Source organism: Ovis canadensis, chromosome 6 (genome assembly GCF_042477335.2).
Source record: "Ovis canadensis isolate MfBH-ARS-UI-01 breed Bighorn chromosome 6, ARS-UI_OviCan_v2, whole genome shotgun sequence".
NCBI lineage: Eukaryota > Metazoa > Chordata > Mammalia > Artiodactyla > Bovidae > Ovis > Ovis canadensis.
The window spans coordinates 119,499,813-119,516,041 of NC_091250.1; the positions used below are offsets into that span (position 1 = coordinate 119,499,813).

Below are 16,229 nucleotides of genomic sequence, written 5' to 3' on the forward strand. Positions count from 1 at the left end.
CTCCCACCCCAGGCTGAGTTCCACCCTCTCTGGGCCCTCACAGCACTTCCTGTGTATGAAGGCAGGGAGGCACTTCTGTCTGAATCAGGGGCCCACTCACATCTGACTTGGGTGATTTTCCCGAGGGTGGGACTTGGGTTTGACTCAAACATGGAATTACAGCATCTGCTCAGCATCACAGTGCCATAAATATTTGTTCGAGGGCGGCAGCGAACGCATCCAAAGCTCATTAGTTAGGTTAAATAAGGAATGTTTGAGATCATAAGCCACACATACCAGCCAACCTTTTCTGGATATGTAGTCATGAGGAATTAAAGTCGTGATGCAGAGAGAAAGGCAAGATGGTGGGTCCCGGGGGGTATAGTGTTGAGGAAGAGGGTATAGACAAGAGCACCATCCAACACAAGGCTCCTGTTGGGATTCAGCCACTCCGGTAAGTTCTGTTCGGCCAAACATGAATTATTTTCACAAAGGTTAAGTTTTTAAAAAGCTAGAAGGGACATTCTTCTGGTGAGGGCTTATACGTGTGTATGTGTGTGCACAGTCATACCTGACTCTTTGCAACCCCATGGACTGTAGCCTGCCAGGATCCTCTGTCCATGGAACCTTCCAGGCAAGAATACTGGAGTGGGCTGCCATTTCCTTCTCCAGGGGGTCGACCCGGGATTGAACCCACATCTCCAGGATTGAACCTGCATCTCCTGCATTACAGGTGGGTTCTTTACCTCTGAGCCCCCTGGGAAGCCCAAGGGCCTGTGTAAGGTTCTTAATCGGTTCTGAAGTTCCATGAATGTTTAACTATGTTTAAAACATTCACAAATGAGTATTTACTAGTGCCTGACACTGTTGTAACCACTCTGCAATAAAATTAACTAGTCTAGTCCCTAAAAACAACCAATGAGGCCAGCCCTCTTACATTCCTGTCATAGAAGAGGCACCGGAGGCCTGGAAAGGGTGAAGCTGTCTGAGGTCACACAGCTGGGACGAGGGGTTCGAACCAGCCGGGTGGCCTCCTTTCTCGTCTGCTGTGTAGGTTACATCGAAACTTACAAATAACACTGTTTTCACTTGGAGTTCTGTACATCTAACTTTTAAAAAAGGGTTTCATTGCTAGGTATTGGGTTGGCCAAAAAGTCTGTTCAGGTTTTTCCATCCCCTCCTATGGAAAAACCCAAGAGAATATTTTGGCCAACCCAGTAGTTTTTGCAAACCACTGATCTAACCCAGACTCACCATTTTATAGATCAGGATGCTGGAACCTGGGGACAGGGGCTGAACGGCAGATCCAGGGCAATCCTCCCATGAGACCACCCCACCTTCTGCTCCTAGGGGGCAGCTCTGCTGGGGAGCAGAGTAACAGCGTGGCCCAGGGGACCACGGTCTAATTCTGGCCCCATTGTTCAGTGTGACCTCCTCTCCCGAAACTGTTTTCTGCGGATCAGTGTTGTCACGGCACCTCCCCCAGGCCCAGGAGGATGAGATGAGGTCATCTGCATTCACTCAGAAAACCAGGCAGCTCCGCCCGCCCCGCTCTCGCAACTGGACCATCCGTGGGGAGTCTGGGAGGCAGAGCTGAACTATGAACCCATTTCAGGGCCTCACAAACCTCCAGATCAGAAGCGGGGTGGGGCTGACCTTTAACCTCATCTCACTGCCTGGGAAGAAACCTGGGAGCAAACACACAGCTCTGAGGGCCACTGCCCTCCTGAGCACTTTCCAACATGTGGGATGTCAGGCAGAACTGACCAGGCTGGAGGACAACACTGGAAGGGTCAGCTGTACAGGGACGCAGCTGCCGGCCACCACGCTGAAATGCATGTTCAAAACGGAGGCAGCCGCTCCCTGAACCAAGTCCCGACCACAGACCAATGTGTGAACAACTCCAGGTTTCCTGACCACACAACAAACTGGACCTGCTGCTCACTGGGTGGGGGCACGGCCCACTAGAGGAAAGCAGAGGTCGCCAGGGACTAGAGGGACCCAGGAGGACATGTCCTCCTGCCCAAGAGACCCGGACAGACAGGCACCCCCACCCAGGGCGCTAAGGCTTCTGAGGGACCCCAAGCTGCTTGAGCCCCCAGCATGGCTCAAGTCTGATGATAATGCTATGGGATTATCATCGTTCATTTCTGAACACAGGATATGGTTTCAAAAAGCATACTCCCGAACAAGGCAGCAGCTACTGAGTCACGAACGACCATGTAATGAACCTCTCAGCAGCATTGAGTTTCTCAAATCATTGAAACCATGTGCATTTCACACCTAGTAAGGCCTGAGTGGACAGCTGGGTGGTGGGGTCCCTGGCCCAGTGGGGCTGGGGTTGCTTATTGAGAATTCCGCTCTTTGTAACTCAAACTGTACTTGTGTGTAATTCAGCGCAAGTGTAGACACCTGTTGATTCTCTAGCATGCACTTAAAAAAAAATGACTTAAAGGATAGCAAATTTCACCAACGGTTTTTATTTCAGCTGCTTCAGGACCTTGACTTTCTGCTTTCTGGTTCTGAACATGGTCTAGCTTTTCGGAGCACTGGGAAGGGTTTGCAATCCAGATTCCATGATTTCCAACTCTTTGCGACCCCATGGACTGTAGCCTGCCAGGGTCCTCTGTCCATGGGATTCTCCAGGCAAGAATACTGGAGTGGGTAGCCATTTCCTTCTCCAGGGGCTCTTCCTGGCCCAGGGATCAAACCCGCATCTACCCAGGGATGGTCCCTGTAAATCTGGGCAAGACCCTGGCAAATTCACCCACAACCCACCAGGCAGGAGAGCCTCCAGGTGGGTAGGCTGCTTAAAGCAGAGCTCAGGGCTTCTGCCCGTGTGGCCTCCCTCTGAGTCAGGAGGGGCCCCAGGCATGTGACAGAGCAGCTCTGCAGCCCCCACCCCCCACCCCTGGGCTCGGCAAACAGCTGTCAAGGCTTAGCAGGGATCAAATAAATAAGAAAGGCTATCAAGTTTACACAGCAGCACTACTGGTTATTCAAAGAACAAACTCAAACGAAAGTGAGGGGGTAGGGGGGGTGGGGGTCGTGCGTGGGGGAGGTGCAGGAGGGAGAACAAGTGTCTGTAAAGTGCTTTCCGGGCACCGGAATCCTAGTCTGGCTGGCATACCAGCTGCACGTGGAGAGGTCGGTCGGGGCTACGGGTGGAGGCCGTGCATGCAATTTCCAACCACGCCGGGCGCTCAGGGTGGAGAGAGCTACAGCGGTCAGCCTGTTCACGGAGGTGTGAGCCGGCCGTGAGCGACTGAGGATCTCCAAAGCCCTGCGTTTGCACACACACACACACACACACACACACACACAGATGAGTGTTGTGCCGGCCAGCTGGGTGGGGGGGAGGGGGGTGCACGGGGGGGAGGGGGGTGCACACGGGGGAGGTCCTGGCAGCCACGCGCAACCGCCGCTCCTGCAGGGGAGGCGTCTTCAGGCCGCCGACAGGAAGGGGAAGAAGAAGAAGTCGAAGGCGAACTTGACGGCGCTGTGCACAACGCTCCGCCAGTCCTGCTCTATCTTCACGTGCCGCCGGGCGGGTGCGAGGTGCGCCATGCAATTGAGGCAGCTGATGGCCTTGAGCTCGAAGACGGGCCACTTGCTGCCCAGGCGGCCCTCTAGGACGGTGCTGAACTCGATGACACTGCCCTGGCGCAGGTGAAGGAGCACGTCCTTGAACTCGCTGCTGGCCCGCAGCACGATGTCCTTGGTGACGTCATCCTCCTCAGGCCCGCGGCTGCCATTGGTGCCGCTGTAGGGCATGCCCACTGTGATCTCGAACTTGTAGCGGTCGAACCTCTTCATGTGGCACGGGTGTTTGGCCAGGAGCTTGAGACGGCAGAGCTCCTCCTCGGCCGTGGAGACGTTGCCCGGGCTGCAGGACGGGTAGGCCTCGCCGTACAGGCAGCGCAGCCAGTCGCCCAGGAAGAGCGGCAGCATGCGGACGGCCGACTCGGCGCTGTTGTCGATCTCCGTCACCCGCACGTACTTGAAGCGGCCGGTCCACGTGACCCGGTGGCCCTCCAGGTGGCTGCACAGGATCTGGGTGCGGGCCATGTTGGTCTCCTTCCAGGCCCGCGGCCCACACAGGAAGCCATACTGCGGCCAGGTCAGCGTGGAGTTGTAGACCTTCATGCCCTCTGAGCGGTACAGGTAGAACCAGCAGAAGAGCACGATGGCCGTGAGCCACACCAGGATGAGCTTGACGATGGAGCTCCGAGTCAGGGACTTGACCATCCCCACCACGGAGAAGTTGGCCTTGGTCCACCAGCGGACCAGCAGGGGGACGCTGCAGAGCACCAGGCTGACGGCGATCTTGGTGAGCTCCAGGGACACGAACCAGCGGGCCAGCTGCACCACGCCCATCAGCGCCAGGCCGAACACCAGGATGGGGAGAGCAAAGAGGAAGAGGAAGTAGCCCACGGACGCCCGCACCAGCCCCAGGCCGGTGGACTCGAGCAGGATGACCACTGACAGCTCGCACCACATGAAGCAGACCAGGTAGGGGACCAGATAGCAGTAGGTGCCTTTGAAGTTCCTCAGCTGGGCCATGCGGAAGAACAGATAGAGCAGGTAGACGTACAGCAGGCAGGGCACGCTCACGTTCAGCACGACCAAGTGGCCCACGGGCACCGTGAAGAAGGTCTGGCCCAGGAGCTTCAGGTAGCGCCAGTCGACGGGCATGGTGGGCAGCAGGGAGAGCAGGCCAGCCGCCACCTCGGTCACCAGGGCCCTCCTGGTGTAGGGCTCGGCCGAGGTGCTCAGGCTCATGTAGCTGGTGGCCGTGAAGAAGACCGACACGACGGCCAGCTCCGAGCAGGGCATGCAGTCCTTGCTGGCGATGGGGAAGGAGACGATGACGAAGAAGACGGACAGCAGGAAGTGGATGTAGGGCTCCAGGTGGTTCCAGCCGAAGTTACCCTCGGCCTGCTCCACATCCAGGTTGGGCTCGAAGCGCAGGAGCAGGCTGGTGAGCGCGCGGAAGCTCTCCCAGGCCTTGCTGTCCTGGAAAACCTTGAGGGTGCAGATGACCATGGAGACGAAGGACAGGTAGAAGATGACCAGGGGCACGAAGAAGGCGAAGAAGTCGATGGTGAGGTTGCTGATGATGAAGAAGAAGACCAGGGCGTTGATGTGGTGGGTGGGCACGAGGGTGGACAGCCAGTGCACGCCCGCCCGGGACGCCAGGTCAATCAGGTACTCCTTGAGCTCCATGATGACGTGCAAGGGGTACTTGACCACCTGGGAGGAGGGGTGGAGACGAAGGAGGGGCGTTAGAACCTGGACTGCTCTGTGCCGCGTCACTGCTCCCTGGTTGGCCTTTCCAGTCTCCCTGAAACCGGGGCCTGTCCCTGGGCAAAGTGAACTCACCCACTGTTTCAACCAATGGCGGGTCCTTCGGTCTGCAAAGTCCTTCCACCTGTAGCTCTCTCTCTCTAGGCGGTGATGCTCCACATGGTCCCCACAAACCTGCCCTTGATTCTACCCAGTTCTGCAGGGTCTGCCCTCTACCTCCTGCCAAACCTTAGTCCCTGACTGTACCCGACAGTCCACAAGGGTCTCCAGGCTCATGAGTGCCGGTTTCCCCTGTGAGATCTTGGGTGCCTCAGGGAGCCCACCTGGCCCCCTCTTCCTTCCCCATGGGGCCTCACACTTGCAAAGACAACAGAGGACCAGGCTACTTGCATCTCAGCCACCCCTGTGATGAGGACTTCACCTCCTAAGCCTCTGTCTCTGGTGGATTGGGGGTGGGGTGGGTGGGGTGGGTGACCCACCCAGGGGGAGAGGAAGTGCTGCTTTACCAGCCTACCCTGGGCCCTGCCCATCCCAGGAGCGGGGACTCCAGAAAGGAGAGTTCACGCCACGTGAATGGAAATGATTCAGCTGTAACAGGGCTAATGTGACATTTTCACGGCAGCAGGAGCCCCAACACCCGCCGCCTGCACCACCCACCCCTGCACACCCATGTGCTCAAAACAGACACACAGCCCCCGGGGGGTGCTCCCTGCATCGCGTCCCACCTCCCCAACCCCAGACTGTACACAGAGCCAAGGGCAGCAGAAACCCTTGTCCTTTCCCACAAGAGAAGAGGAATGAGGGGCTGGCAGGGAGGCAAGTAGGGGATCAGCCTCGGGCAGGAGGCAGGGACGGTCCCGCCACCCAGGGTGGTCCCCACACCTGCCTGGTCCTGAGGCTCTCAGCTCTACCAGGGCTCCAGGGAGACGGAAAAGAAGCTGAAGGAGTTGAGAAGAGAACGTGTCCATGACCGTGCTAGGGCTCACGCAAGGAGGTCAGGGGCGTGGACTGGACCACACTGGAGAGGGGTGGTCCTTGTGAGGAACACCCATGTCGGGGCAGGGAAGCCCAGTGGAGCCCACAGCCCATTTGAGGGGCAATGTGATGGAAGCCCGGTCAGTAGCCAGGTGAGGTGAGTGGCACTGCCTCCATCTACATCCTGGGGACATGCTCCTTCTGCCCCATGAACATAAGGGCAGAGGAGGAGCTGGGATCCTGGGGGAGCATGACTGAGTGGCAACATTGGGGTGTGGCCGCCATCTGCCCAAGAGGCTGGGGTGTCAACTCTGGATGACCAGGACACCCGGGAGAAGCTGGCAGAGTGAATTTTCCAGGTAAGAGGGACCTGGGCTTACAGGGGAAACAGGAGTGTTTAACTGTGTGTGTGTGTGTGTGTGTGCGTGTGTGCACACTTCTATAGACACCCACATGGGGGAGTGCATGCATGCTCAGCTGTGTCTGACTCTGTGAGACCCCATGGACTGTAGGGTGTGGCCGTCATCTGCCCAAGAGGCTGGGGTGTCAACTCTGGATGACCAGGACACCCGGGAGAAGTTGGCAGAGTGAGTTTTCCAGGTAAGAGGGACCTGGGCTTACAGGGGAAACAGGAGTGTTTAACAATGTGTGTGTGTGTGTGTGTGTGTGCACACTTCTATAGACACCCACATGGGGGAGTGCATGCATGCTCAGCTGTGTCTGACTCTGTGAGACCCCATGGACTGTAGCCTGCCGGGCTCCTCTGTCCAAGGGATTCTCTAGGCAAGAACACTGGAGTGGGTTGCTCCAGGGGATCTTCCTGACCCAGGGATTGAATCAGTATCTCTCAAGTCTCTTGCATTGGCAGGCGGGTTCTTTTACCACTGAGCCACCTGGGAAACCCCACTTGTATATGTTCAAAGAGCTGAATTCCTCATTTAACTAACAGTTACCCTCTGTTTCAGAACAAGCAAGAAAATGATGAAACCAACAAACCAGCTCAGGGCTCCCCCAGCTCACTGGGGCCAGCTTCCCCAGGAGGAGACCCAGTGCTCACCCTGTCTGGAGGAGGGTACCAAGGAACTTCGGATACCATAAAGTCAGCCTTGGTGGGGATTTCTGACACTTGTTGTTGGTCAGTTGCTAAGTCAGGTCTGACTCTTTGCAACCCCATGGACTGCAGCACACCAGGCTCCTCTGTCCTCCACTATCTCCTGGAGTTTGCTCAAATTCATGTCCATTGAGTCGGTGATGCCATCCGTCTCATCCTCTGTGGTTCCCTTCTCCTTTTGCCCTCGGTCTTTCCCAGCATCAAGCTCTTTTCCAATGAGTCGGCTCTTCACATCAGGTAGTCAAAGTATTAGAGCTTCACTAACAGTCCTTCCAATGAATATTCAGGGTTGATTTCCTTTAGGATAGACTGGTTTGATCTCCTTGCAGTCCAAGAGACTCTCAAGAGTCTTCTCTAACACCACAATTCGAAAGCATCATTTCTTCACCTCTCAGCCTTCTTTATGATCCAACTCTCACACCTACACATGACTACTGGAAAAACCATAGATTTGACTATCCAGACCTTTGTCAGCAAAGTGATGCGTCTGCTTTTTAATACGCTGTCAAGGTTTGTCATAGCTTTCTTTCCAAGGAGCAAGTGTCTTTTAATTTCATGGCTGCAGTCACCATCCGCAATGATTTTGGAGCCCAAGAAGTAAAATCTGTCACTCTTTCCACTTTTTCCCTCTTCTATTTGCCATGAAATGATGGGACCAAATGCCATGATCCCCTGTTTTTTAAATAATGAGTTTCAACCCAGCTTTTTCACTCTCCTCTTCCACCTTCATTAAGAGGCTCTTTAGTTTAACTTTCTGCCATTAGAGTGGTATCACCCACATATCTGACACTTGCCAGACAGCAAACCAGTATCTCCAAAAAGAACCTGCTCCAGCTCTGCAGGAGCCCCTTCGACCAAAAGCCAGACACATCAACAACGGAAAGAACCCACGCATGCATCAGCCGCTGTCTGCTCTGCTAATCCCTGTCGACAGGGCCTCTCTAACCAGACAGACCAGAGGCACCCAGTGTCCCTGTTCTCACCTCCATTCTCACTCTGCACAGTCAGTGGTGAACAGCTTTGGGGGAGCTGGCTTGGAGGCACCCAAGTAGCTGGCACCTTAAAATTAACCTGAAACTCCTAATGCTCAAAACCATTCACATTATCTATTGTTGTTGTTGGGGTTTTTTTGGCCTATTGAGACCACACAATCACATGGCTGAGAGGATATTTAAAAGACAACGAAGCTTCTAGAACCTGCAATCCAACAGTGCTGGCCTCTGCTGACACAGTGAGCCCCTGTGGCCGCCGTGACCAGAGCTGTCCTTTAAGGTCCCTGTTCTGCTCCCTGTCGCTTCTACCCAAGCCCTGCTGCTTGGGACTCCACCAAATTGTGACAGTAGAAACCTTTTCTGTAGAGGCAGTCCAAATAAATTAAAATGAACTTCACTTTGAGCAAGAAAGAAGTTTTTTTAAAAAACGAGTAGGGAGTCAGTTCATGACAGGACGGGAAAGGGCACCCTGACCAGGGGCTGCGGTCACCAGCAGCCTTCACCCTGGACACGCCTGGCTGACGTGAAAACCTGAAGAGAACTGCCTGGTACCGACCTGGGCAGCCAACCAAGGAGGCCACCCCTTGCCCAGAGGGTCCCGGCTGGTTCATCGAGACCCTGCTCAGACCCGAGCGCACGTCCACATGCTGGATTTTCAATAATGTGATGCAAACACTGTTATGATTTTAAGACATTTCTGAATCTATCTTTAAGAAGGTTTCATCTGTCACAAAGGCTGGAGAAGCCTGGAGCCTAGAACGTCCCTGGGGGTCACATCAGCTTGCAGAGAGGTGTCTGGCACTTTCCACTGGGGGTGCCAGGCCCTCCCCAGGCACGTGCGCCTTCTCTGTTCCCAGGGAGTGGTTAATAAAAGCCAGGACAGCTTTGAGTTCCAGGAAATTCATTCTGCTCCGATTCATTCTCTCTTTTCCAAAACACTTTTTTTTTTTGGCTGAGATGGGTCTTTGTTTCTGCGCGGGCTTTCTTCTCTCGTTGCAGACAGCAGGGGCTACTCTTTGTTGCAGTTCGTGGGTTTCTCATTGCAGCGGCCTTTCTCGCTGTGAAACACAGGCTTTTAAGGGCAGAAACTTCAGTAGTAGCACTTGCGGCTTCAGTTGCTCCACCGCATGTGGGATCTTCCCGGATCAGAGATCGAACCTGTGTCCTCTGCGTTGGCAGGCAGGTTCTTTACCACTGAGCCACCAGGGAAGCCTTCCAAAACACTTATAATGAGATAAATTGTAAAGCAATCAGAAGTGCTCTGACAACAATTGCAAAAAATGAAAAAAAAAATTTAAAATAGGCTTATTTCTTGTCAGGATACTTGAAATCTCTTTTTCACAAAAAGGAGTTTCAGACATCTTACAGCACTGAGTTTGTCACCCGTAAGGAATGTGACATAACTTGCTGTCCAAACTGAGATGTTTTTGAAAGCAGGCAATATTAGTAATTATGCCAGGACAATGCAAACTAGGATGTCCAGGCCGGGACCGCCTGGCCCACAGGGCTTCTTCCCTCACCTTTGACCCTCACTGGCATTTGGGGAGCACCTCCTCTTTAGCCAAGAACCATGGCAAACGCTCCACCTTTCCTCCCTCATGTTAGTAAGAACATGCCTCTCTCATGGCATTTGAAACACACTTAGCCCAGGCCTGCCCCCAGGTGGGCCCTCAGTAAAGGCGGTGACCTCCCTGGTCCAGCTCCTGGGCTGTCCTGACCCTGCGCCTCAGAACCTTCACCCCGACACCCTACCTGCCCTCAGGGGCTCTCAGGAAGCTTGCTGGTCCGGAGCGTGGCCTTCACACCCACCCTCTGGGCTGCAGCTTCTCTGAGGAACTTGCTTCCCAGAGGCGGCCTTCCCACCCACGAGGGTGGCTTTCTGAGCCTCCATATTCTGAGCCCTAGCACGGGGCTTACACTGAGGCCATGTCTGGGATGAGGATACACCAGCACACTTCCCATCACCAGCCCCAGTCCTGCTCACATTCCAACCGCACTGTGGGCAGGTCACACACAGGCCCAGGAGCTGAGGAAGCACAGAACCCTACGGACTCTTGGGGACCAACGCCAGGGGCTCTGTGATGCTTTGTCTGCCCAGAGACCCCCTGTGCTGGCCGGGTCCCCTTGGCCACTTGTGGGGATGGACCTGTCTGGGGCCACGTGGCCAGACTTCTGAAAATCCTGGTGCTCTCAGCAAAGGGAGATACAGAAGACAAATTCAACCCCCTGAGCTGAACTTGGAGAAACTGGTGAAGGGAGGGCGTGGTCACACTTCACCAAGGCTTATATCTGCCCCTTTTAGTCACAAACTACATGGCCAGGAAAACAAAAGCTGTGACTCCAGGGGCGTGAGCGGCCACTCCTGGCTGTCGGCACAGATCTGGACGCGCCGCACTCATCCCTTGTCATCACGGCTGCTCGCTGGCAGGAGGCGGTGGCAAACACAAGCTTCCTCCCACCACCCCCGTCCACATTCAGGTTGCCCTCGGTCACCTCCCCTGCCACCCTCTCCACATCTGCTTGCTCCCCAAACCCCTGAAGATCCAGATAAACAGGCACCACCGCAGAGCCCTCCTGAACACAAGACCGCACTTTGCTTCTGGGGGGAGGCACCTTCGAGGAACTGACCTCCCCTCTGGGCCATAAATGGACAATTTTTCCGAAGGACGGAGTCTATGTGAAAGGCAGTCTCCAGCACACAGCACCCTGCTCCCCACACGGCATTTTGCAGGGAAAGATGCAAAGATGCCCGTGCACGTCCAACAACCACTGGGCCCGCCCAACCCCAACAGCGCCCCTGCCTCCAAAGCCTGAGCATGTGCGGGAGGCCTCCTTTCACAAGGACGCGTCCTTATGCAGCTACGTGGACGACCTGGCGGCACGGGCCTCCCCAGGACAAGCGACACAGCCCTGGAGGTTCCCTGCTGGGTGAGGTCTCCCACCTACAGCTTCCTGGGGGGCACCCAGGCGGGCAGGTGGCCCAGGCCAAGGACTCACCTTCAGGCGCAGGGGTAAGTCCTCGGGACTCTTGCCCGCCACCTCGTCATCGTCATCATCCTGCAGGAACAGGTCGGCAGGGATGATGCCCTTGGCATACTTCTTAGTGATCTCCACGAAGTCATCCAGGGCTATGTAGCTCTTGGCTAAAGCACAGGAGAGGACACACGTGGGGTTGGTGAGACCACAAGCACTGCTGCCCCATGGAGATGGGCACGTGGTGGGCAGCGGCTGTGCCAGGGTCAGACCAGAGATGGGTGACCCCTCTCAGACCCAGATGATGAGAGGAGAGAGAGGCAGGCAGGCCTGCCATCCCTCCCCCAAAGCGTCCCCTGCCCTTCAAGTCCTGGGGGGCTGCCTGAGCCAGGCTCCATGCGGACCCTTCTTCAGAACATTTTCCACCCATGCTGCTCAGATCCCCTTACTCCCTCGGCCCTGACCCCTGCAGCCCAGCCACCTACTAGCCCCTCCAGCCAACACGCATCCTCCAAGGGCCTACTACGTGCCAGGCATGTGCCCAAACCTTCATTACCCCCCACCCCTAAGTTCAGCCCAACATCCCCATCTCCCCACAGCCCATGCTGGGGACAGCCCCCACTGCCTGCTGGGTGCTCCCAGGCCTTTGCCAATGAGGTTTGCTCACTCAGTCTGGAACATCCACCTCCTTGCCCCTCATGGGCTACCCACCTCCCCACCATTGCGGGCTCACAGCCATCACAGGCCCCAGCATCCTTCTCCATCAGGGACAGTTACACTGCCCTCTTGTCCCTCTAGTGTGTATGTGCTCCCAGTGAGTGGGGTCCAAATCCCAGAGCCCAGAACACTGATGCCCAACCAATAGCTCTGAAGGGACTGGACGGAAGATCCGTCAGCTTCTGAGACCCGGGGGGCCAGGCCTGGACTGATGGGGGTTGGGGGGTGCGCAGACACGATGCCCCGGGTGCTAGGGGCGACACCATGGCCAAAGGTGTCGCTAGCACAGGACTGGCCGTACTCACATTCGCTGCTGACCAAGCGCTCCAGCACCCGCCTCTGCTTCTGCAGGGACTTGGGGACGGGCCCGGGCTGCACCCCGCCATCTGCACGGACAGAATGGGGGAGAGTCAAGGCTGGCTGACTGCCCCATCCCCTGCAGTGAGTGAGTGAAAGTCACTCAGTCATGTCCGACTCTCTGTGACCCCACAGACTATACAGTCCATGGAATTCTCCAGGCCAGAATACTGGAGTGGGTAGCCTTTTCCTTTCTCCAGGAGATCTTCCCAACTCAGGGATCGAACCCAGGTCTCCTGCATTGCAGGCAGATTCTTTACCAGCTGAGCTATCAGGGAAGACCAAGAATACTGGAGTGGGTAGCCTATCCCTTCTCCAGCGGATCTTCCCGACCCAGGAATCAAACTGGGGTCTCCTGCATTGCAGGCGGATTCTTTATCAACTGAGCTATGAGGGAAGCCCCCATCCCCTGCAAGCCCCCAGAAACTTGTCAGTGTTCCCCATGCAGCCCTGGAGGGCTATGCAAGGGCCAACCCTTGGAACCACTACTGCTCAACTTCCATCACAAGGTGACCCAGGCCCCACTGGGCACAATCTGAGCCCTGGACACGCCACACTCTCTGATCAGCACAGCCTGCCCCCGGACATCTTTGCTGGCACTGTCCCTTGGTGTGATCTTTCCCTGGAAGAGACCAAGCTCCCCAGGGCAACTAGGCAGGCCTTCCTGTGTCCCCAGCCCTGGTGCAGAAGTTAGTTCAGTGGGTGAACACTGAGCCAGGACTGAGATATCCTGCCCTCTGTCGACACCTTCCCCCTGCAACACCCACACCCAGGCAGGCGTTCACTGGGGTCTCCCGTGTCAGGTTCCAGGTGGCCTTGGCAGGGTTGGGTCAGGTAGGGGCTGGACTACAGGGCAAGACAACACAAGGGGAGGGGCGCCGTGACTGAGAGGGGTCACGGGATCACAGGTGAGCCCAGAGCAGGTGAGGGAGCAGCAGGAACGGGGTGGGGACGTGGCCCCACAAGGTCGCTGGGGCCCCACGAGGGGCGGCTGGGCCTTTCAGGTGGAGCATGCCTCTCGGGGGTCCTGCCACTGGAGCCCCAGGCCTCATGGCTGCCTCTGTCAGGCCCCAGAGGATCAGAGATCAGACAAGAGTCCTGCCCGGGGAAGGGGCAGAGGTGCCCACCCACCCATCTTCTCTGATGTGTGGCAGGTGGCCCCAGCCCCACCCCCACCCCCAGCATCTCCCCCTTGGGGCAGAAGGAAGCTGGGTGGAGCCTTGGGCAGGTGCTTATCAAGGTTACCAAGAGACAGAAGTCAGCCCCGACCCTGGAAACGGAGAGACCACACCCAGTCAGGGACGCCCATTCTCCTGGTCCATCTGTCCTTCCAGCTGCCCATGCCCTTCTCGCAAAGCCGGGTTAGAAGGAGGTGGGGGCACTGAAGAGGCTGGCAATGGGGCCAGCCCTGGAGAGGCTCTCGGGGATTCAGGGACCCAGGTCGCTGCTGGCAACTCTCACCCTCCCCACGCCCTGTCCCCTTCAGGAGGAGGAGGACACCCTGGACACGCCAAGGCCTGCAGCTCCACCCATGGGCAGCAGGTGAGAGAACCCTAGGGGTGGAGTGAGTCAGGTAGAACCAGAGCTGGGTGGTGCCCTGAGGGGCGCCAGGAACAGGACACCCAGGAAGGATGCTCCGGAGCCTTACAGGACACCTGCGAGGTCCCCACGAGAAGCTCCCTGGAGCCCCCCATGCCAGCTCCCATAGAGCCCCCAGGATCCTGGCACAGAAGCCCAGGAGGCCCCACGGGCAGAGTGCATACCGTGCTCGTTGACCTGCCCCACGTTCTCCAGCAGCTCCGCCACAGCCACCTGCTTCTTCTTCTTGGGGTTGAGCTTCCAGTACATGACGAGGGCTGCCTTGCGCACGGCCCGCTCCAGGTCGGTCTCAGAGGAGAGCTGCCTCACTTCCTGCTCATTCTCGGAGGTGATGCCTGAGAGAGGGAGGCGTCAGAGACCTGGGGTCGCCCACCTGCCCTCCTGGAAGCTGGCAAGGACGCCCCAGCCCCGGCTAGCCCTGCCTGAAGGGGCTTGGGAAGCGATTCCCACGAGTGGCTTTGCAGGCATCTTCGTCACCAGGGCGGAAACGAGGGTCCAGCCAGACAAGTGTCTGGCCTGAGTCCCCGAGGGTGGGAGGCTCAGCCCAGCCTTTCAGCAGATGCTCGCCGAGTGGCCGTGGAAGGCTGGCGCTGGGCAAGGCCTCCCTACCTTCCTGGCTCCTTCCCCTCCCAGGTTCCCCCTCACAAGGACCTCTCTGGTGGGGTGCTACTCTTCCCATCTCACAGATGGAGAAACTGAGGCACCCAGGGGTGGTGGTCTTGGTCTTGGTGCCAAGGCCACAGAGTCAGAGAGGCTGAGCTGGTCTCAAACCCCGGTCAGTCTCACTGCAGTGAGTGGCCAGGCTGCAAGACGGGGCACCCCAACACTCACAGCATCAGCCTTTCCGAGGGCAGCCGAAAGCAGTGTCCCCGTGTAGATGGCCCTTTCCCAGGGGGCAAGACTAGCCCACAGAAAGATGGGGAGCAGGTTTCATGGGCCATTTAGAGGCTGCCTTTCCCCCTGCACAGGGACTACCAGGGACATCAGCCCGGCCACCCCCACCCCAGGGGACAGTGAGAATGGGGGTGGAGGACTGATATTTCTTTTCTCCTTTGGAGCATCTCCCTAACCTTCCACAGGAGTCCACGTTTCTTTTACGATCAGGATGCGTTCAGTGTGAGAAGGTGGAGGGTGTGGGCCACATGAGACCTGGCCCCCTCCCTCACACACCGGCCAGTCCTCAGGCCTGCCCTGGCCCCCTCAGGGCCTCTGGGAAGACCACTGGCTCCAACCGTGAACTCTGGGGGCCACACTGACTCGACTGGCCAAGGCAAGCCCATCCCACCTGCCCTAAAGCAAGGGAGGCTGGCTTGGTAAGAAATTCTGGCCAACAGAACATGACCGTTCTAAGTCATTAAAGCCATCAGCCTAATGTCCAGAGAAAGGAGATTCTATACAATAATAAATAATGTTAATAAATATCATTTCTATACATTATATATACATACATAATAAATATATATACATGACATAATGTATATAAATTTTGTTTTATATATATGTATATGATAACCCTAATGTTAAAAAAAAAAATTCCAATATAAAACCAGAAGGAAAAATAGTAAACTACGGAGCACTTCTCTCTGAGTTTCAAGATAATTTTTAGCGATAATTTCTATCTTTATGTTCTCTATGTAATACAAGTTTTCAATAACAACCATAAACACTTCTGCAATCTGAGTGGGATAAAAAAGGCCCCCTTTATGACACACACACTTTCACCTTTCTTCTGAGGTTTGAACCTTCAGGAATACTTTTCCCTGACACCAGGAATGAACCATTTCCCTTGGGCAGGATAACATAGTAAGTATCCCCAAGTGGCCAGGCTACACATCACTGCCCCCCAGCACCCACACCCGTCCTGGCAGCGAGTGCCTGCCTGGGTGGGCCCTTCGCTGGCCCCCAGTCCCCAGCTGCTCCGCTTAGACCGGATGGAAAGTCAGTTCAGAAAGCACTACTCCTACCTCAGGCCTGTCATGCCCTCCAACTTGGCTCCATGGTCTACTCAATTTGGATGAGAATCCAGATGGTATATCTCCTCGTAGACCCCACCACAAGTTAAAGAGGATGAAAACGGCTTTGTTCCCTAAATAGCCCATGTTATACTCCCAAACCATCTACGTGGCAAAGCCACGAGGGCAGCAGAAACCACACTTACTTTTCCCCATGGCGTCACCAGCACCGGGTTCCCCTGTTGCTATTTCGGTTGTTAATTTAGC

At 56.2% G+C, this 16,229-nt stretch overlaps 1 protein-coding gene across 3 annotated transcripts in view; it reads right to left on the reverse strand.

Annotated features, from left to right (window-relative positions):
• Positions 1-2,443: 2,443 nt before the first annotated feature.
• Positions 2,444-16,229, reverse strand: part of WFS1 (wolframin ER transmembrane glycoprotein) — a 31,917-nt gene continuing 18,131 nt past the window's right edge. For all 3 annotated transcript variants that reach the window (XM_069594689.1, XM_069594690.1, XM_069594688.1), the window contains exons 5-8: positions 14,175-14,345; positions 12,360-12,440; positions 11,362-11,507; positions 2,444-5,232 (exon numbers count right to left, since the gene is read on the reverse strand). In XM_069594689.1, coding sequence (XP_069450790.1) covers positions 3,424-5,232; positions 11,362-11,507; positions 12,360-12,440; positions 14,175-14,345 — 2,207 coding nt within the window. In that variant the 3' untranslated portion in view covers positions 2,444-3,423. The remainder of the gene's footprint in view (positions 5,233-11,361; positions 11,508-12,359; positions 12,441-14,174; positions 14,346-16,229) is intronic.